General features: G+C 39.9%; 1 protein-coding gene across 3 annotated transcripts in view; it reads right to left on the bottom strand.

Moving 5' to 3' along the window:
* dpp9 (dipeptidyl-peptidase 9) overlaps positions 1-23,630 on the bottom strand; it is a 63,644-nt gene that overhangs the window by 31,097 nt on the left and 8,917 nt on the right. For 2 of the 3 annotated variants that reach the window (XM_061919814.1, XM_061919816.1), the window contains 8 exons: positions 12,700-12,812; positions 8,436-8,609; positions 8,056-8,227; positions 5,677-5,787; positions 5,439-5,567; positions 5,306-5,367; positions 5,137-5,237; positions 1,281-1,458 (listed from right to left, as the gene is read on the bottom strand). In XM_061919814.1, coding sequence (XP_061775798.1) covers positions 1,281-1,458; positions 5,137-5,237; positions 5,306-5,367; positions 5,439-5,567; positions 5,677-5,787; positions 8,056-8,227; positions 8,436-8,609; positions 12,700-12,812 — 1,040 coding nt within the window. The remainder of the gene's footprint in view (positions 1-1,280; positions 1,459-5,136; positions 5,238-5,305; positions 5,368-5,438; positions 5,568-5,676; positions 5,788-8,055; positions 8,228-8,435; positions 8,610-12,699; positions 12,813-23,630) is intronic. The other variant, XM_061919815.1, reaches the window with a different exon arrangement.

Below are 23,630 nucleotides of genomic sequence, written 5' to 3'. Positions count from 1 at the left end.
GCAGTATAGTACCGAATATGACTCCTTAGTATCGCGGTACTATACTAATATCGGTATACCGTACAACCCTAATACATATATATATATCTATATATATAGATATATATATATATCTATATATATATATATATGTATATATATATATATATATATATTAATATATATTAATATATATATATATATATATATATATATATATATATATATATATATATATATATATATATATATATATTAGGGATGCACAGATTAATCAGTAACCGAATATATTCGCCCGAATATGGCAAAAAAAGCCACATTCGGCCTTCGGTGGAATGAGTTAAAAGCAAGGCCGAATAGTGGTGTGTGACGCAAAGACGCTATTTTTTGACTCGGTGACGCAATCAACCAACGTGCAGTGTTAAATTTAAATTGTTTTATACATAGTTAGTTTCCTTCTTTTTATTCTGAAGCTGAAGTACTGTTATTGACAAATCTGTTCTGGCCTGGGATATGTTGTGTACCTGTATAAGTGTATGAGGTTACAAGCACACACTTATTGAGATTTAGTGGGGCCTCTGTTTACATTATTAGCCTGTTGTGTAGGCTACCTGTATAAGTGTAAGAGGTTACAAGCACACACTTAATTGAGATTTACTTGAGCCTTCTGTTTACATTATTAGCCTATCTACTGTGGCTAAGCAGACTTTTGCCAAAAAGACAATAATTCATTTGTTGTGGGTTTATCCACTTTAATGCACTTTATTTTTTTTTTGGAATGCATGTTTTGTTTGAAGGCCTAATATAAATGAAAAACTGTTTGTTTGTTTTTTAAAACGCAAAAGCTACTGGAATATTAAAAATGTCAATATTCAATAAAAATTTACTTTATTTGGAAAACATGTCTAAAAATGTATTCTAGGCTATTTATGCAATATAAAAAAGTTGTGAAAAACTGCATTTATTATTCGGTATTTGGTATTCGGCCTTTGGCCAAGGGCTCAAATTTTATTTTGTTTCGGCTTCGGCCACAAATTTTCATTTCGGTGCATCCCTAATATATATATATATACATATATGGATTTTTAAATTTACTATATGAGCTTTTTGGTTTACAAGCCATGTTGAAGCACTAATTAAGTTCAGAAATCGAGGTTCCACTGTCCAATCGGGCAGGCAAAGAGAGATCATGTTGTAAACAGCTTATGTGCATGATCTGCTCTTACGGTTGCGTATTTTATGTACAAAGGTATGAAACACAAATGGCAACAGATGCAAGTGCACAATGTGAAAGGACCTACATTGATCCAGACGTCCGTGTTTTCTTCATAAATGAGATATGGTTGTGTGTTACTGGGGACTCCTTCCAGACTGGCCTGCCTTTGAGCTTGGTCGTCGGTGGCCGGGATGAAGAGCGCTGGAGGTAGCAGCACGAGCTGCAGTTTCCTCTGGCTGCGGTCCAGCAGCACTGCCCAGCCACTGGGAGAGTGGAGCAGACAGTTATAACTCATTTACAATGGAAAAAAAAAACATGTTTTTTCTAATTTGTTCTAATTAAAGGGGCTGTTTACAACCGTTAGGCAGGTACCTCGGAGGTCTTATCTGTCGTATTAACTACAGCCACTCTTTTTCTCTCTCACTTGCGCCAAGACGCACACAATCGGTTCAGGCACTGATATGCGTTCAGTCAGACAACTCCGACACCACACAAACTGTAACTACCAGGTAGGGCTGGGCAATATATGGAATATACTCGATATGTCGCGGTGCACAAGAAATACAATTTGGAACGTCATTATACAACTAGACATGCGGAGGAGTATGCACATTTTTAAGAAATCTTTTCTCGCGGCCTAGCCTCACCCAGACTCTGCATCCAGTGGCCCCCAGGTGAATTGAGTTTGAGACCCCTGCTTTAAGGGGTACATGTCTTAAAGTCTTACGGAGCAGAAACCCCCACTCAGACATACGACATACAGTTCTTGAAAAACAAAATGTTTGTTATTTTCATTGTCACTTCTATTAGAAAATAATCTAATGGAAAAGACTATTGTATTTTCATTCTCTTTATAAGCCATTTAAACAGAGATGGGCAGTAACAAGCTACATGTGTCATGATCTGTGGTCTTGATCATGTTTTGTTTAGTTATTTTCTGTTAGTTTTGGACTCTTTTAGTTCCTGTTTGACTTCTCCTGAGTTTGGTTTGGTTGCCATGGCAGCTTATTGTTTTCACCTGCCTCTGGTGTTTGGGACGCTCACCTGTGTCTAATCAGAGGCACAATTTAAGCCTGCTTTTGCCAGTCAGTCGGCCTGGAGTCATTGTTCGATTCATGCTGTGTCCACGCAAGTTTTGTTACGAGCGCAGACCGGACACGCCTCGATGTACTCCCGGACCCCCGCCTCCATAAATGGCCACCAGAACCGCTGTGAAATGGCAAACATAGTTCTCCGGATCCCCGGACGGCAGGTAAGCAGCGAGGAGTGAGCCCGATGGATCACCTGTGGCCGCAGACTGACCGGAACAAACAAGACTTACTTGGCAAGGTAACAAAACTTACGTGGACACAGCATGAATAAATCATTATATTTTTATATTCATGTCTGTGTTTAAGATATCTAGCGGGTTGGGCTCTCTGGGTGGCTGGGACCCGTCCTCTGGCTCCTGCACATACTGGGAGACAAATCTATTGTACATACAAATACACATATATACTCACGTATAGCAATGTCCGATAATGGCTTTTTTGGCCGATATTCTGGTATTATCCAACTCTTAATTACTGATTCCGATATCAACCGATACAGATATATACAGTCGTGGAATCAACACATTATTATGCCTAATTTTGTTGTGATGCCCCTATGGATGCATTAAACAATTTAACAAAGTTTTTCAAAATAAATCAACTCAAGTTTTGAGAAAAAATGCCAACATGGCACTGCAATATTTTTTATTGAAGTTACAAAGTGCATTATTTTTTTTAACATGCTTCAAAACAGCAGGGACATGCTCTCTCTGAGAGTGCATGAGGAGGTTGAGGTGGACAGGGTTGAGGGAGTAGCGGGTGTGGGGGTGTATATTGTAGGGTCCTGGAAGAGTTAGTGCTGCAAGGGGTTCTGGATATTTCTTCTGTTGTGTTTGTACCTGTGAAGTTCATGGGGAGAAGGCCAAGAGTGTCCGAAAAAGTAATCGGAGGAAAGGGTGGCTATTTGGAAGAAACTAGAACATATAACATGTTTTCAGGTATTTCCCCTTTTTTTTGTTAAGTACATAACTCCACATGTGGATGGTCTCCTGCTGGCTCCACTATGGACGGGATTCTCGCTACTATATTGGATCCACTAAGGACTGGACTCTCACTGTTATGTTGGATCCACTATGGACCAGACTTTCACAATATTATGTTAGACCCGCTCGACATCCATTGCTTTCGGTCTCCCCTACAAGGGTGGGGGGGTCGCCCACACAGACTTAGACTTCCTTTTTATTGTCATTCAAATTTGAACTTTACAGCACAAATAAGAACGAAATTTCGTTGCATTAGCTCTTGGTAGTGCAGGATAAAAAAAAAGCAATAAAGTGCAGATATAAATAAATAGATTACTGTACAGATAAATACATTGCACTTTTCCACATGCGTCCATGTTTATGGATGTATGTTATATTGTCTTTTTTATTCCAGCAAGTTAATCCATTTTGGGGGGAGTTGAGGGGATAATTTAATTATGATGCGTTCAAGAGTCTTACGGCCTGAGGTTTCTCACCGACGTCCCACTGGGGTGAGTTTTTCTTTGCCCTTATGTGGGCTCTGTACCAAGTAAGTCGTTGTGGCTTGTGCAGCCCTTTGAGACACTTGTGATTTAGGGCTATATAAATAAACATTGATTGATGTGTTCATTCATAGTTTTTTTTTGATGCCTTCAGTGACAACCTACAATGTAAATAGTCATGAAAATAGAAGGTGTGTCCAAACTTTTGGCCTGTTCTCTATATTCTGGTAAACCACTTATAGCATGGGTGTCAAACTCTGGCCCGCGGGCCAAGCGTGGCCCGCCATTCAATTTCATTTGGCCCTTGAGGCAATATCAAATTAACATTAGAGCTGGCCCGCCGGTACTATAAAGGCACTGCCTTTAGCGTTGTCTACAATATGTTGTCACGTCCGCTTTTACTCCATACAAACAGCGTCACATGATATATGCGACTTGTACACACACTTGAGTGAATGCCACGCATACTTACTCAACAGCCATACAGGTCAGACTGAGGGTGGCCGTATAAAAAACTTGAACACTGTTACAAATATGCGCTACACTTTGAACCTACACCATACAAGAATGACTAACACATTTCGGGAGTACATCCGGACCGTAACACAACATACACACCACCAACCCCACCCATCTCATTATTACTTTATTTTAAGATTTAGCCTGTGGAAAAATGTAATGTTGATATTTAGCTCGGAAGGCTGCAAATAGAAAAGAGGCATTAAATGTTTTATTTAAATTGTATTTATTTGACCATTTATTTTTTTTCGTTTGTTTTTTGAATGTTGATTTTGCACTATTAAGTTATATAATTACTGCTTGTTCAATATTCATTGTTCAAGCAAATCATTGTAGCAAACTGAGCAATAATTAACAATTTATTCATGCACTTTCTCTTGTTACTTCAAGGTTTGAATGTTTGATTCATTCATTATTGTTATTTAATTTTTTTCAAATTTATTATTAGCCTGTGGACAAAGTTTATTTTGATATTTACCTCAGAAGGCTGCAAATAGAAAAGAGGCACTCAATTTTTATTTAAATTTTATTTGATATGCCATTGATATTTTTTCATTATTACTATATGAAACTGGATTGTGCATGTCACTATAAACTTATATAAGCCTTGCTTGTTCAATATTCAATGCAAAACTTGTTTGGGTCCCTATTAAAAGGTTCATTTGTTCAACCCTTGGCCCGCGGATTTGTTCAGTTTAAAATTTTGGCCCACTCTGTATTTGAGTTTGACACAACTGACTTATAGTAGTAACAAGTTAGCTGGTGGTGTTTTTTGGTTTAAAAGCAGTAACGTTGAGCGGGTTGCAAACCTTCCCTTTAAATTCGTAACAGAATCAACAAGTGTATTCATGAAGTGGAACACCTACTATTTGCCGTCACTCGTCCATCCTACCCGAGCGATGTATTCAGTCCCTGGAAACAAGGAGGTGAAGGGGACCACCAACTCTTTATCTTGCAAGCTGATAATCTGCGGATCGACACACGTACACGTTAGTGATGCGACATTGGAGAGGAAAAAGAATGACAAGAACTCACTCTCCCTTGATGGTCGGTTTTGATCTCTGCTAATTTTAGTGTCGCTTGTGGATTTTTGCTTCCTAACCAAAAACAAAACCGCAGAAAGTTTAAAATGGTCGGATATGTTTTCGGCGAGTATGACATCACGCACCTGTGCGAGGGTATCTGTATGCATCTGCTTTGCGCTCTTCCAGTGCTGGAGAAGGAACGTGAATAATCTCTACATCTGTCTCGTCTACTTCCTCATATAGGAGATAGACTGTTTTTCCTCCACTCGAGTCTATGGGAACAAAAACACCATTACACTAATGGCAGAGACACTTTTAGCTCATGAGGCTTTACTGTACGACGGTAAGAGGGATGCTGTGTGTGAGCTGACAACTGCTGACCTTCTGCAGCTGAGGGATTCCACCAGTAGCCAGTGAAACGGTCAAACTCTTCTTGGATGACAAATGTCGCGACTCCTGCAGACTTGGGGTCTTCCTTGACGTTATCTACACCTGGAAAAGAGTTGGAAAAGAAAGGTGAAACAATCTTACACTATTGGAATGGCCATTTACAGTGAGGTCCGTAAATATTTGGACATTGACACAATTTTCAGTATTCCAGTTCTCTACAACACCACAATGGATTTGAAATGAAACAATCAAGACGTGCTTTAAGTGCAGACGATGAGCTTTAATTTGACAGGTGTCACGGTCTGACTGCAGCCAGGCACGTACAAAAAACCTGGTCTCCATGGCAACGTCCCTGTCGCTTTCACTCATTTTCCGCTTTTCCACTAACGCAGGGGTATTTTGCAACCAAATGACAAAAACTGTCTCTGTCTGGAGCCAACGGGAGAGGGGGGGTTGGGGCTCGACGTGGCGTTTACAGTTACGGTAGCACAATTAGACCCGAAGCTACCGGACCGCTATTCTTCCCCGCCCGGACTGTTTACAGTGGCGCAGGGAGCGGGAGCGAGCAGGTGGGCGAGCGAGGGCGGGAGGGAGGAAGAGCGCGTGCGGGTCTAGTGTAAAAGCGGCAGACGTTTCTCTGCTTGCATCACGCAAGTGACGTCAATGCATACTTGCCAACCTTAAGACCACCGAATTTGGGGGGCGGGAGGCGATGGACTGGGTTGGGGCTTAGCGAGGGTGTATATTGCATACTTGCCAACCTTGAGACCTCGATTTCAGGAGGTGGGGGGAGGGACAGAGACGTGGTTAGGGCGGGGGGCGTGGTTAAAAGGGGAGGAGTATAATTCACCAACTTGAGTATTTCATATATATTTCATATATATATATGTATGAAATACTTGACTTTCAGTGAATTCTAGCTATATATATTTATTTTATTATATATATATAAATAAAAGAAATAGTTGAATTTCCGACGGCACCTATCAAATACACAGTAATAAAAACACAGTTGTTCTACTAACTGTACTGTGCTTGCTGGTTACTAAAAAACAACAACAACACTTACCTTTCACTCTTTGAGTAACCTTTGTTCTGTCATTTGCGTATTGGCGAGCGATCTCCGAATCCGGGAACATATATCACGGATTTGTTGTAGACATCCGCAAATGAGAACAGGATGTTGCTTCCAGCTATCAGCATAGCCATCTTTGTCTCAGCATAAGATACACAATCGGGTCTCCATTTTGCAAGGTGGCCCATAATACTGGGTTGTGAACGATGCTGCGCTGCGGACGCTTTGTGCTTCGCTGACCGTTCATGGCTGAGTATATCCGTTCGGCCGCCGTGTTTAATGGAGAAGTCTGTTCTACAAAATTTACAGGCAACATACCCCTTCCCCTTTGAACTCTCCTGGATAAACTAAAATTCTTGTTTCCAATCGTTCTGGAACTTCCAAGCGTATTTCTTCATTTTGCTCGTCGACGGTGTTGAAGTTACGTCTCTTTACTGTGGGCTTCAGAACAGACTCCCTAATGCATGTTCCTTGACTGCACTTAAATGTAGAATATATTTACATTCTATTCTATTCTATGTACAGTAGATGGCAGTATTGTCCTGTTTAAGAGGGTCACAACATTGCTGAGTCAGGTTCTCAAGGAGCTGGAGGGGGCGTGGCCTCCAGCTCCGCCTGAATTTCGGGAGATTTTCGGGAGAAAATTTGTCCCGGGAGGTTTTCGGGAGAGGCGCTGAATTTCGGGAGTCTCCCGGAAAATAAAGGGAGGGTTGGCAAGTATGGTATATTGTAGCCCGGAAGAGTTAGTGCTGCAAGGGGTCCTGGGTATTTGTTCTGTTGTGTTTATGTTGTGTTACGGTACGGATGTTCTCCTGAAATGTGTTCGTCATTTTTGTTGGGTGTGGGTTCACAGTGTGGCGCATATTTGTAACAGTGTTAAAGCTGTTTATACGGCCACCCTCAGTGTGACCTGTATGGCTGTTCACCAAGTATGCCTTGCATTCACTTGTGTTAGTCTGTAAAAGCCGCATATATTACTGGGCCGACACGCTGTTTGCATGGAGGAAAAGCGGACATGACGACAGGTTGTAAAGGACGCTAAAGGCAGTGCCATCACTGCACGCCATTTTTATTGTCGTGTTTGGTAGATTCCTTCAGCTCCGCACACAATGCTGTCAAGCGCCATTCATATAAAAGTTGCGGGCCGCACTAATAATAAGCTTTCGTATTAGGGTGGGGGTCCGCAAAATAACGTCTCACGGGCCGCAATTGGCCCGCGTGTCTAAACCCATGCTTTAAAGGAATAAGAACAAATCCACGCTGAAGTTAACAAAACAAAGCATTTGAGTTCAGACCTTTGTGACAGTAGGTGAGTCTCCTTTCTTCTCCAGTCTTAATGTTGGCTACCCACAGGTCATTATTGTTGATAAAGGCTATGAAGTCCGGGTTTCCCGGGCAGATCTTCGGGTCCATCCGGGTGCCTGAGCACTGGGTCTTAACCTCCACAGGCTTGACGGGAGCCGACTGCTAAAAGCAAGACAGGGAGGAGACATATTTAAACGAATAGGTCAAGTTATTTAGCACAAACGTAAACTGGCAAAGTAATGCAACACTGTGACACTCCGTTAGCAACGAGTTCCTGCACGTGGAACAGGATAAATCACGTGGTCAGACCCAGTGCTTCACAAACCCTTCACCTATCGATCAATGCCGTGTAAAAGAGCAGCGTACTCACAATGAAGCCATTGTTGCCTCCGTCCCGACAGTAGAACAGGCTATTGCTGGCTTGGAAGAGGAACAGGCCAGTCTGTGCGTGGTAGTCATAGGAGGTGATACCAAATGCTCCGAGACGTTTTCGCTCCCTTAGTAGTTCTTCTTCTCGGGAGTAGGCCCCTTGGTGTGGTGTCGCCTTCAAGACCAGCGGCAGACGCAAAAAAAAAATTCATTACATGCTTGTATTTACCGTGCATATGTAGGTGAGGTAACTGTTTGTGTATAAATATAATGTACAGTAGGGCTGGGCGATATTGCCTTTTTTTAATACCTCAATATTTTTAGGCCATGTCACGATACACCATATATATCTCCATATTTTTGCCTTAGCCTTGAATGAGCACTTGATGCATATAATCACAGAAGTATGATGATTCTATGTGTCTACATTAAAACATTCTTCTTCATACTGCATTAATATATGCTCCTTTTAAACTTTCATGAAGAGAGGGAAATCACAACTAAGTCAATTGACCAAAAGTGTATTTATTAAACAGTTATCAAGCAGTGGCACAAACATTTATGTCATTTCCAAACAGAAAGTGCAAGATTGTCAGAGACATTTTAAAACAAGCTATAAGTGCACTTTTGTGAATGATGTCAACAAAATGACATATAAAACAAACACTATATGTAAGTGCACTTTTTGTACAGAAGGCCACTACAATAGTTTAACACAAATAAAGTGCACTTTTGTGCATGATGTCACACAAGATATTTCAATAAGTGTCAAATAAAAATGAGCTGCATAATAGGAAATCAAATATTTTACATCCTTCGCTATGTGGTAGGTTCCTGCGGACGTTATCTCCTTCTGTTGTTGACTTTTTTTTTTCATACGGTGTTGATCTGGAAATAGTTGCTTCGGCATTTTGTGGGTGTGGCACCGGCCGGAGATATTGACATGTGGAGTTTCAAGCACTCCTCATTCTCTAGCGGGTGACTTTTCAAATGATGCAACATTAGCAGTAATGCTACTTTTTATAGCAACGCTTTTGCCGCATAATTGTTCAACATATTCCGGGTTGAAGCCAAACCACCGCCAGACGATGGATCCCGTGCTGCTTTTCTTGGTACAGTATTTTTCTGACTATAAGTCTCAGTTTTTTTCATAGTTTGGCTGGGGGTGCAACTTATACTTAGGAGCGACTTATGTGTGAATTTATTAACACTTTACCGTAAAATATCAAATAATATTATTTAGCTCGTTCAAGTAAGGGACAACGCGTATAGGATTTCATGGGATTTATCGATTAGGAGTGACAGATTGTTTGGTAAAGGTATAGCATGTTCTATATGTTATAGTTATTTGAATTACTCTTACCATAATATGTTACGTTAACATACCAGGCACCTTCTCAGTTGGTTATTTATGCCTCATATAACGTACACTTATTCAGCCTGTTGTTCACTATTCTTTATTTATTTTAAATTGCCTTTCAAATGTCTATTCTTGGTGTTGGGTTTTATCAAATAAATTTCCCCCCAAAATGCGACTTACAGTGGGACAAAAAAGTATTCAGTCAGCCAGCGATTGTGCAAGTTCTCCCACTTAAAATGATGACAGAGGTCTGTAATTTTCATCATAGGTACACTTCAACTGTGAGAGACAGAATGTGAAAAAAAAATCCAGGAATTCACATTGCAGGAATTTTAAATAATTTATATGTAAATTATGGTGGAAAATAAGTATTTGGTAAACCATTCAAAGCTCTCACTGATGGAAGGAGGTTTTGGCTCAAAATCTCACGATAAATGGCCCCATTCATTCTTTGCTTAACACGGATCAATCGTCCTGTCCCCTTAGCCGAAAAAACAGCCCCAAAGCATGATGTTTCCACCCCCATGCTTCACAGTAGGTCTGGTGTTCTTGGGATGCAACTCAGTATTCTTCTACCTCCAAAGACGACGAGTTGAGTTTATACCAAAAAGTTCTATTTTGGTTTCATCTGACCACATGACATTCTCCCAATCCTCTGCTGTATCATCCATGTATCCATTTTGGTATAAACTCAACTCGTCGTGTTTGGAGGAAGAAGAATACTGAGTTGCATCCCAAGAACACCATACCTACCGTGAAGCATGGAGGTGGAAACATCATGCTTTGGGGCTGTTTTTCTGCTAAGGGGACAGGACAATTGATCCGTGTTAAGGAAAGAATAAATGGGGCCATGTATCGTGAGATTTTGAGCCAAAACCTCCTTCCATCAGTGAGAGCTTTGAATGGTTGACCAAATACTTATTTTCCACTATAATTTACAAATAAATTATTTAAAATTCCGACAATGTGAATTCCTGGAATTTTTTTTCACATTCTGTCTCTCACAGTTGAAGTGTACCTATGATGAAAATTACAGACCTCTGTCATCATTTTAAGTGGGAGAACTTGCACAATCGCTGGCTGACCAAATACTTTTTTGCCCCACTGTATATATGTTTTTTCCTTCTTTATTATGCGTTTTCGACAGTTGCGACTTGTACTCCGACAAATGCAGTAATTAATTCTTCCTGCATTTGTTAGCAGATTCACACCTTCTCTCTCTCATATTAAAACCCGCACCTCATGTAGTGTAATGCCCGCAGCTAAAAGCAACTGCGTGAGAGTGTATACTCGAATATCACGATAGTCATTTTCTATATCGCACAGAGACAAACCGCGATATATCGCCCAGCCCTTGTTTCACATCTTTCATTCAGGCGAAAGCAACATCAATATGTTGACAGAGTGTTTCTGATCGGAAGATCTTTAAAGGGGAACATTATCACAATTTCAAAAGGGTTAAAAACAATAAAAATCAGTTCCCAGTGGCTTGTTGTATTTTTTGAAGTTTTTTTCAAAATTTTACCAGTCTCGGAATATCCCTAAATAAAGCTTTAAAGTGCCTTATTTTCGGCTCTCTGCGAAGACACTGGCCATTTCCCTGTGACGTCACACAGTGCTGCCAATGTAAACAAACAATGGGAATACCACAGCAAGATATAGCGACATTAGCTCGGATTCAACCTCGGATTTCAGCGACTTAAGCGATTCAACAGATTACGCATGTATTGAAACAGATGGTTGGAGTATGAAAGCATTGAAGAAGAAACTGAAGCTATTGAGCGAATAGCTATTGACGCTATTCATAACCATAGCATGGCCGAATAGCTGCATTAGCATCACCGGTAAAATGTGCGGACCAAACGATCAGGACTTTCGCATCTTGTGACACTGGAGCAACTTAAATCTGTCGATTGGTAAGTGTTTTTTTCGCATTAAATGTGGGTGGGAGGAAACGTGATATAGTTGCAAATGCATCTACTGGTTATCCATACATCTCTGTGCCATGTCTGCTTTAGCACCGCCGGTATATAGCATGTTAGCATCGATTAGCATAGCATGTTAGCATCGATTAGCTGGCAGTCAACATCAACAAAACTCACCTTTGTGATTTTGTTGACTATCGTTGCAAATGCATCTGCAGGTTATCCATACATCTCTGTGCCATGTCTGCCTTAGCATCGCCGGTAAAATGTGGAGAAACTCCAGCACATTCAATGGGGGTCTGGCGGCAGACACTTTGGCATCTTCAGGCCAGTGGTGCAACTTGAATCCCTCCCTGTTAGTGTTGTTACACCCTCCGACAACACACCGTCGAGGCATGATGTCTCCAAGGTTCCAAAAAATTGTCAAAAAAACGGAAAATAACAGAGCTGAGACCCGGTGTTTGTAATGTGTTGAAAATGAAAAGGGCGGGTGTGTTACCTCGGCGACGTCACATTCTGACGTTATCGCTTCCAGCGCGATTAACAGAAAGGCGTTTAATTCGCCAAAATTCACCCATTTAGAGTTCGGAAATCCGTTAAAAAAATAGATGGTCTTTTTTCTGCACCATCAAGGTATATATTGACGCTTACATAGGTCTGGTGATAATGTTCCCCTTTAAAGTAAAAGTGGACTTCATTGCGTTACGTTGTTAGGAGTTGCAGTGGTCTGTGCATGACCAAAGATCGGATATTGAGAGAGGATGATCTACCACATGATATTGTACGGCACACATGACGTGCTACGTGATCAGTTCTTTTTGTCATTTAGAAAAAATACAGAGGACATGACTTTGGTGTCCTCAGTGGTCGTTACGGCCATGACGGCCACCACATTACTGGGGATGATCGCCCACAAGTCTTATATTAAACACCTGTCTAATTGATGGTGTGCTGTATAACCAATAAGAATTTGACTTTACCTGAAAGTGATCAAGCATTTGTTTCCACGACAAGACGAGGAGAGACTCTTTACGGATCTTCTTGGGGATTTCTGAGTAGAGCAAAGAGTTCTCTCTGCTTCCGTATGGCATTCCTGAAAAATGGACAGAAAAGGAACCAGCTTAAAGTGGATACATTTAATGATGTCATTGTTTTCAAGGCATGAGAAAAATCACATTTGTGCTGAAAAAATACGTCTCGAGGTCAGGAGAAAGAAGCACAATGAAGCAATTGATAGATAGTAAAGATAAAGGTGAAGTTATAACACTGAAACGGCATCAGGAAGATTTGCTTTAAGACTTGGCTAACTAGTACTAAATCACTAATACTCGCTTCCATGGCCACAGATACAGTCCTTTTTTTACAAGTAGCATTATCACTGCAGGACGAGGAATAGCTGAACATTCTTCACTACACTCCATCCTATCTTGCCGATTGTATTGTACCATATGTCCCGGCAAGAAATCTGCGTTCAAAAGACTCCGGCTTATTAGTGATTCCTAAAGCCCAAAAAAAGTCCGCGGGCTATAGAGCGTTTTCCGTTCGGGCTCCAGTACTCTGGAATGCCCTCCCGGTAACAGTTCGAGATGCTACCTCAGTAGAAGCATTTAAGTCTCATCTTAAAACTCATCTGTATACTCTAGCCTTTAAATAGACCTCCTTTTTAGACCAGTTGATCTGCCGCTTCTTTTCTTTTTTCTCCTATGTCCCCCCCTCCCTTGTGGAGGGGGTCCAGTCCGATGACCATGGATGAACTACTGGCTGTCCAGAGTCGAGACCCAGGATGGACCGCTCGTCGAGACCCAGGATTGACCGCTCGCCTGTGTATCGGTTGGGGACATCTCTACGCTGCTGATCCGCCTCCGCTTGGGATGGTTTCCTGTGGACGGGACTCTCGCTGCTGTCTTGGATCCGCTTTGAACTGAACTCTCGCGGCTGTGCTGGACCCACTATGGATTGAACTTTCACAGTATCATGTTAGACCCGCTCGGCATCCATTGCTTTCGGTCCCCTAGAGGGGGAGGGGGTTGCCCACATCTGAGGTCCTCTCCAAGGTTTCTCATAGTCAGCATTGTCACTGGCGTCCCACTGGATGTGAATTCTCCCTGCCCACTGGGTGTGAGTTTTCCTTGCCCTTTTGTGGGTTCTTCCGAGGATGTTGTAGTCGTAATGATTTGTGCAGTCCTTTGAGACATTTGTGATTTGGGGCTATATAAATAAACATTGATTGATTGATTGAAACAAGTTAAAAAACGTATTCGGTTGTTACCATTTAGTGGTCAATTGTACGGATTATGTACTGTACTGTGCAATCTAATAATAAAAGTTTCAATCAATCAATCAAAAGTGTAAAGGAAAAAAGACACTTTTTATTTCAACCGTACTTCCCGTCATAAACCTAAAGACTGATCGCACAGTTCCTGTCTTCACAATAAAAAGGCCGCTCCATCGCGCCTGCGCTAACAAAATAAGAGTCTCCGAAAGCCAGCGCAAACAAGCTAGCAAGCCACGGAGTTTGCCGCCAATGTATTTCTTGTAAAGTGTATAAAAACGAATATGGAAGCTGGACAAATAAGATGCCAAAAACCAACGACTTTCATGTGGTATTAGACAGAAAGAGAAACTTTTTTCTCCTCCATTTGAAAACGTGAACGTCTGATTCCAAACATTGCAAGTCATCAGAATCAGGTAATACACCAACTTGTATTCTTGTCTTCATGAAAGATAGGAATCTATATGTTAAACATGCATGTATATTCATTAAAACACCTTTAACATGTCAACAAAAACGGCAAAATAAATCAATATAAATTATATACTGTATATATAAATGTATATATATATATTTAATATATAGATATACATATACATATGTATATATATATATATTATATGTGTGTGTATGTATGATTTGTGTGTGTATGTATGATATGTGTGTGTATGTATGATATGTGTGTGTATGTATATGTATATATGAGGTAGATCACCTCCACTTGGTCATTTACTAAGTAATTGATAAACGTTGAAAAACTTATTGGGGTGTTACCATTTAGTGGTCAATTGTACGGAATATTTACTGTACTGCAATCTACTAATACATGTTTTAATCAATCAATCAAATCAATGAATTCCTACTGAGGCTATGGTGCTGTTAAGTTATTGTGGCTCAATGTGCCATTTTTTTCATTTTATTTTAATGTACTATTATTTAATATATAATATTGTTTTAGTTGCTTAAGAGATATTACTGGCTCTGAATTTGTTCATTGCTATTTTTATGTTTTTGTGCATTATTTTTTGCCGTAATCAGGTTACTCATCAGTTACTCAGTACTTGAGTAGTTTTTTCACAACATACTTTTTACTTTTACTCAAGTAAATATTTGGGTGACTACTCCTTACTTTTACTTGAGTAATAAATCTCTAAAGTAACTGTACTCTTACTTGAGTACAATTTCTGGCTACTCTACCCACCTCTGATTGAAACTTTTATTAGTAGATTGCACAGTACAGTACATATTCCGTACAGTTGACCACTAAATGGTAACACCCCAATAAGTTTTTCAACTTAAGTCGGGTTGAACGTGAGACGGTCATGTGACCGCCTGGCTCTGTTTGATTGGTCCAATGTCACCAGTGACTGCATGTGATTGGTTAAACGCAGGCATGCGTATCCTACATTGAAGGTCTGTCTGACAAACCAAAACAAACATTAACAGATAGATTAAAAAAAAAAAAAGTAGCGAGTAACGAGCTGAATGTCGATAAATGGAGTGGAGTAAAAGTAGCGTTTCTTCTCTATAAATATACTCAAGTAAAAGTAAAAGTATGTTGCATAAAAACTACTCTTAGAAGTACAATTTATCCCAAAAGTTACTCAAGTAGATGTAACGGAGTAAATGTAGCGCATTACTACCCACCTCTGCATATGAGCAAGTTTTAATGTTGTAAATGTGATGTTTTATGTGTTGTTTACTGTTTTTAATGTAACCTTGCTGCTGCCCTCTTGGCGAGGTCTCCTTTGGAAAAGAGATCTTTGATCTCAATGGGATTTTACCTGGTTAAATAAAGGCTAAATAAAAAAATAAACACACTGTAGCTCACCGGCATCACAATGTAAACAAACGCCATGGGTGGATCTACACTTGACATCCACTGTAATGATGCCAAGTATAGGAGTGTATCGAGTCAATACTACTATGATTACATTGATTTTTTTCAGCATCCCAACATATTTTTTTCGTTTTTTTATTTATTTTTTTATTATGTTTATAAACTCAGGAAATACGTCCCTGGACGCATGAGGACTTTTAATATGACCAATGTATGATCCTGATATCAAGATTGATACCTAAATGTGTGGTATCACCCAAAACTAATGAAAAGTATCAAAAAAGAGAAGAATAAGTGATTATTACATTTTTACAGAAGTGTAGATAGAACATGTTAAAAGAGAAAGTAAGCAGATATTAACAGTAAATTAACAAGTAGATGAATAATATTTTTTTACAGCTTGTCCCTCATAATGTTGACAAAATAATAGGTGTATAAATGATACAATATGTTACTGCATTTGTCAGCAGCTAAATTAGGGTACTTTGTTTGCTTACTTACTAATAGAATACAAGTTGTATTGTATGTTTACTATTTTATTTAAGGACTAACCTGCAATAAGAAACATATTTTTGATGTACCCTAAGATTTTTTTGTTAAAAAAAGCCAACAATGCAATTTTTTGTGGTGCCCTTTATTTAGAAAATAATTGAAAAGTACTGAAAAGTATGGAAATACATCTTGGTAACGGGACAACACTGGTACACACACAGCTGAGAGAGGAGTGCTCCAGCTGCAAAGAGAATCCTCCGTCCATGTGTGTTTCACCGTATTTGAAGTGAAGTGAATTACATTTATATAGCACTTTTCTCAAGTGACTCAAAACGCTTTACATAGTGAAACCCAATATCCAAGTTCCATTTAAACCAGTGTGGCTGGCACTGAGAGCAGGTGGGTAAAGTGTCTTGCCCAAGGACACAACGGCAGTGACTAGGATGGCGGAAGCGGGAATCGAACCTGCAACCCTCAAGTTGCTGGCACGGCCGCTCTACCACCCGAGCTATACCGCCCCATTTGGACTGACAGAAATTAAAAAAACATTAGACTTATCGTCTATTCAGCAATATCCTTTTATAATTTTGTCGCCGCTAGATTACTTAAAGAGCTGATGTCTGTTGGTTGATTGTTTGTTTTGGTTTATTTAGGAGATACATTACTATCTCCTACGTGAAAAGATGTCTTTCATTATGCATTTTGCACTGGTGATGCGATCCTCAGCCTCGCGCACAGAATTGTCAGTGTGCGTATGTTTCTGTTGTCTAGATTGCGATTCAGAAAAGGCGTTACAGATTATAGACGTGTGCTGCTGGTTCAACACACACAGGTAGGAGCATGACAACATGAATGTGCAGAAAATGACGGTCCCGTATGCACACAAAAACTGTATCACGTTTCAATTGCACATGCACTGTTAGTAAAATAGGGCGATATAGAAAATGACTATATCGCGATATTGGATTATACGTTCTCATGCAGTTGCTTTTAGTTGCGGGCATTACACTACAGGCGTTTCCAACTCTTTCTTGTCTCTCCTTCTCGCACCTTCTTATATACGTCACGTATGCAACGTCACGCCCTCCCCGAGCAGAGAGGTAGCTACATGGATAACATTAGCTGTGATGCTAGCGGAGGGGTGCGAGTGGTAATACGAGAGAGAGAAGGTGCGAATCTGGTAACAAATGAAGGAAGAATTAATTCCCAAGAAAAACAGCTCGGGGTGCATCGTCTGGCGGTGGTTTGGCTTCAAGTGGGAATATGTTGAATTATGCGGCAAAAGCGTTGCTACAAAAAGTAGCAGCACTGCTAATTTGTAGCATCATTTGAAAAGTCAACCGCTAGAGCAGGGGTGTCAAACTCAAATACAGAGTGGGCCAAAATTTTAAACTGAACAAAGCCACGGGCCAAAGTTGAACAAAATAACCTTTTAATAGGGACCCAAACAAGTTTTGCATTGTAAATCACACACAACACGGCCGCTATTTTAATTTCAACACACGCTGGTAGTGCTTGGTATTTGGATCTTGGTTAATCAGGCCCTTACTGTACGATGTCTGCTTTCATTGGTATGATGACTGATGGGATGTTTATACCTTCCCGTTTAGATAGCCCTCAGGCAGGTAAAAAAAAATAAAACGCTGCCACAAACTAGCGTCTTTTCCTGTCTCTGTTGCTATTTCAGTGTATAAGTTGACCAACTTCTCAGTTTATGGCCACCACATTCTACTATCCAAGTGAGAGGCAGGCTGTATAGTCGAGAAATAACTTTCACCAGCTCAGAGACGAGGCAGCGACAACAGCTCAGTATGTCAATATTGTAGCTTGCGGAGCTGGTTAGCTCTCTGTGATCACAGCGCTGCTAAAAAATAGTTTATCTGCGTTAACAATATCGCTAAAAAATGGTTAATAGTCAGGTTATGAGATGTAAATGACACCTTCTATGTTAGCTACCTCTCTTTGTTTATGATGTATATTTTCTGCTGGATCTACTCTCTATTTTATGCTGCAGCTGTTACATATACTGTAATATTGTACATAGTAATTGATAAATATTGTATATATGATATAAACATAATATAACATATACTGTACATATATTATGTAAATATTACATAAATGTTATATTTTATATTGTTACGAAGGTACATTTTTAGTCTATTTTATACCTGCTTTGTCTTTTAATAGTTATAATAATAGATTTTATTTGTAAAAAGCACTTTACATTGAGCAAACAAGCTCAAAGTGCTACAGTGTATTAAAAAACATATATGTATATGTATATATATATATATATATATATATATATATGATAAAGGGCTTCACGGTGGCAGAGGGGTTAGTGCGTCTGCCTCACAATACGAAGTTCCTGCAGTCCTGGGTTCAAATCCAGGCTCGGGATCTTTCTGTGTGGAGTTTGCATGTTCTCCCCGTGAATGCGTGGGTTCCCTTCGGGTACTCCGGCTTCCTCCCACTTCCAAAGACATGCACCTGGGGATAGGTTGATTGGCAACACTAAATTGGCCCTAGTGTGTGAATGTGAGTGTGAATGTTGTCTGTCTATCTGTGTTGGCCCTGCGATGAGGTGGCGACTTGTCCAGGGTGTACCCCGCCTTCCGCCCGATTGTAGCTGAGATAGGCGCCAGCGCCCCCCGCCACCCCAAAAGGGAATAAGCGGTAGAAAATGGATGGATATATAATAAAAAAAAATTAAAAATAAAGTGCAAGCAGCAATGGACGGGACCGAGTATATATGGAAGTCTCGCTCACTGTGTCTGCGCACGGCGGGCATCTTTGAAATGGTTTTCAGCGCAGCGGTTCTTTGAAAGATGATAAAATCAAAACCGTAGCGGTAATAAAAACTCTTTCTTCAACTTTTAATTAGAAGGGTTCAATCTCTCTCCAGTAGTAGTTTGAAGCCGACACGACAAACGCGCTTAGAGGAGATAATGTTTGAAAATAGGTGACCGGTTTTTACAAAACTTTCGTTTTGAAGGGGGAATTGTCAATATATGAAATGTAAGTCTCAGTGAGACCTACATAGAGGTTTTTGTTTCATGTCTCCACGACAATCTTACTGGAAGTTACAGGCAGTTTGTGTTTTTTTCCGCGGAGCAGTTTTGTCTGTGTTTTATTCCTATGGGTCGCTAGAGCGCAGTTTTGAGTTTTGTGGTTAGGTTTTTTGATTAAATTGCAATTTTCGCCAGTCCTGATTTGTGTGTCCAGTTTGTTGAGTCTTGAAGCATGTTAAGGGGCTCAAATTACAGCTTAAAGAGGCAAAGGTGAGTGTTTTTGCAAAACTTTTGTTTTGAAGGGGGAATAGCAAACTTCCTGTTGATTTTTGCTGAAGGATGTCAGTGTAAGAAATCTAGGTCTAAGTGAGACCTACATAGAGGTTTTTGTTTCATGTCGCTACGACATTCCTACTGGAAGTTACAGGCCGTTTTGTCTGTGTTTTCTTCCTGGGGGGCGCAACAGCGCAATTTTTAGTTTTGGGGTTAGGTTTTTTTATTAAATCGCAATGTTCGCCAGTAAAGATGTGTGGGTCGAATTTAGTGAGTTTTGAAGCATGCTAAGGGGGTCAAATTACAGCTCAAAACTGCGGATTAATACTAAAGAAAGAAAGAAAGAATAAAACGCTAGAAATTCAATAGGGTCTTCTGTCCCAAAGGGACATTCGGTCCCTAACTAGAACAGCCTAATTGCTAGAACTAGTATGTATGTATGTCTGAAAAAGAAAGGCTTTTTTAAAAAGAAAGGTTTTTAAGCCTTTTTTAAACTTTTTAATCTTAGACTTTCCATGCTTTGTAACTGAGCTAATGTGTGGAATAATTTCTCTTGTGGATCAATAAAGTTTGTCAAAGTCTAAGTCTAAATGGAGTATAGGTGTTTTTTAGAGAGTTTTATGGGCACAATGATTACTCTCATTAGCTTAATTGCCATGTGTTACAAATCAGAATGGATAAAAAAAAACAAAAAAAAAAACACATGTTCTTGTAGGGCTGGGCGATATGGCCTTTTTTAATATCTCGATATTTTTAAGCCATATCACGATACACCATATATATCTCCATATTTTGCCTTAGCCTTGAATGAACACTTGATGCATATAATCACAGCAGTATGATGATTCTATGTGTCTACATTAAAACATTCTTCTTCATACTGCATTAATATATGCTACTTTTAAACTTTCATGCAGAGAGGGAAATCAAAACTAAGTCAATTGACCAAAAGCGTATTTGTTAAACTGTTATTAAGCAGTGGCACAAACATTCATGTCATTTCAAAAAAACGTGCAAGATTGTCAGAGCCATTTTAAAACAAGCTCTCTTTGGCAGCTTTGTCACAGATGACCATGCTAATTTCCGCTCTTGTGTCAGACACTTATTTCGATTTGATGTTTATTTTTTTTCATTAATTTTTAATTTTGTAATGGTACTTTAATTATTATTAATAGTTTATTGTTTTTTTTTTAAAGCTATTAGTGCACTTTTGTGCACGATGTCACTAAGATGACATCTCAAAACAACACTAAATTAAAGTGCCCTTTTTGTACAGAACACCACTACAATAGTTTATAACGTATAAAGTGCACTTTTGTGCATGATGTCACACAAGATATTTCAACAAGTGTCCAATAAAAATGAGCTGCATAATAGGAAATCAAATAGTGTATGTCCTTCGCTATGTGGTAGGTTCCTGCGGACGTTATCTTCTTTCTTTGTTGACTATTTTTTTCACACGGTGTTGATGTGGAAATGATTGTCTCGGCATTTAACTAATGGAGATGTTGACATGCGGAGTTTCAAGCACTCTTCATTCTCTAGAAAAGGGGTAGGGAACCTATGGCTCTAGAGCCAGATGTGGCTCTTTTGATGACTGCATCTGGCTCTCAGATAAATCTTAGCTGATATTGCTTAACACTATAAGTAATAAATAATTCCGCTGGTAATCAGTGTCAAAAATAACGTTCAAAATATAAAACATTCTCATGCATTTTCATCCATCCATCCGGTTTCCATCCGGTTTCTACCGCACCTGTTCAAGAAGTTGCATTAATGGTAAAAAGTATTTTGTTTATTGTTGGTTAGCCTCAGAATAACAATGTTATTAAAAAGAATAAGAGACTTATTATACTCTAAAAATGTTGGTCTTTCTTAAAAATGCACGCATATAGTTGTATTCAGTGTTAAAAAAAATAAATTATATGGCTCTCACGGAAATACTTTTAAAAATATTTCGCTTGTAGGGCTCTCTCAGCCAAAAAGGTTCCCGACCCCTGCTCTAGGGGGTGACTTTTCAAATGATGCTACATATAAGCAGCAATGCTACTTTTTATAGCAACGCTTGTACCACATGCTTGACTTATTACGGTTGTCTGTTCGACATCTTCCCGCTTGAAGCCACACCACCGCCAGACGATGGACCCCCTGCTGTTTTTCTTGGGAATTCATTCTTCCTTCATTTGTTACCAGAGTCGCACCTTCTTCATCTCGTGTTACCACTCGCACCACAGCTAACGTTACCCATGCCGCTACCTCTCTGATCCGCAAGGGCGTATACGTATGTGACGTATGTATGAAGCAGAGGCAAGAAAGAGTGAGAAACGCATGCAGTGTAATGCCAGCAGCTAAAAGCAACTGCGTGAGAACATATACTCGAATATCACGATATAGTCATTTTCTATATCGCATAGAGACAAACTCGAGTACAGGGACCGGTACATTTTAGAGGCAGTATAGTACCGAATATGACTCCTTAGTATCGCGGTACTATACTAATATCGGTATACCGTACAACCCTAATACATATACAGGTCATATTATTAGAATATCATGAAAAAGTTGATTTATTTCATTAATTCCATTTAGAAAGTCAAACTTGTAGAATGTATATATTCATTCCAAACAGATTGATACATTTCAAGTGGTTTTTTGCCAAAAAGGAGATGATTATAGCTGACAACCAATGAAAACCCTAAATTCAACATCTCAGAAAATTAGACTATGGTGAAAAGGTCAGATATTGAAGACACCTGGTGCCATACTCTAATTAGCTAACTAACTCAAAACACCTGGAAAAGCCTTTAAATGGTCTCTTGTTTTGATTCTGTATGACACACAATCGTGGGGAAGACTGCTGACTTGACAACTGTCCAAAATATGACCATTGATACTTTAAAGAAGGAGGGCAAGACACAAAAGGTCATTGCCAAAGAGGTTGGATGTTCCCAGAGCTCTGTGTCCAAGCACATTAATAGAGAGGCGAAGGGAAGACAAAGATGTGGTAGAAAAAAAGTGTACAAGCAAGAGGGATAACCGTGCCCTGGAGAGGATTGTCAAACAAAACTGATTCAAAAATGTGGGGGAGATCCACAAAGAGTGGACTGCAGCTGGAGTCAGTGCTTCAAGAACCACCACGCACCGACGAATGCAAGATATGGGCTTCAGCTGTCGCATTCCTTGTGTAAAGCCACTCTTAAATAAGAGACAACGTCAAAAGCGTCTTGCCTAGGCTCAAGACAAAAAGGACTGGACTGCTGCTGAGTGGTCCAAAGTTATGTTTTCAGATGAAAGTAAATTTTGTATCTCCTTTGGAAATCAAGGTCCCAGAGTCTGGGGGAAGACAGGAGAGGGACAGAATCCATGTTGCCTGAAGTCCAGTGTCAAATTTCCACAATCGGTAATGGTCTGGGGTGCCATGTCATCTGCTGGTGTTCGTCCACTGTGTTTCCTCAGGTTTAGGGTCAATGCAGCAGTCTACCAGGAAGTTTTAGAACACTTTATGCTGCCTGCCGCGGGCCAATTTTATGGAGGTGAAGATTTCATTTTCCAACATGACTTGGCACCTGCACACAGTGCCAAATCTACCAGTACCTGGTTTAAGGACCATGGTATCCATGTTCTTGATTGGCCTGCAAACTCACCTGACCTTAACCCCATAGAAAACCTATGGGGTATTGTGAAGCGGAAGATGCAAGATGCCAGACCCAACAATGCTGAAGAGCTGAAGGCCACTATTAAAGCAACCTGGGCTCTCATAACACCTGAGGAGTGCAACAGACTGGTCGACTCCAAGCCACGCCGTATTGCGGCAGCAATTCAGGCAAAAGGAGCTGCAACTAAGTATTGATTGCCGTACATGCTGAAACTTTCCATGTTCATACTTTTCAGTTGGCCCGCATTTCTAAAAAATATTTTTTGGCACTAGTCATAACTAATATTTGAATTTTCTGAGATACTGAATTTGGGATTTTAAGTAATTGTCAGTACTAATCATCAAAATTTAAAGAAATAAACATT

This window comes from Nerophis ophidion, linkage group LG14 (genome assembly GCF_033978795.1).
Source record: "Nerophis ophidion isolate RoL-2023_Sa linkage group LG14, RoL_Noph_v1.0, whole genome shotgun sequence".
Classification (NCBI taxonomy): domain Eukaryota; kingdom Metazoa; phylum Chordata; class Actinopteri; order Syngnathiformes; family Syngnathidae; genus Nerophis; species Nerophis ophidion.
The sequence above is the reverse complement of the archived record's forward strand: the minus strand, read 5'-3'. Positions and strand labels throughout refer to the sequence as shown.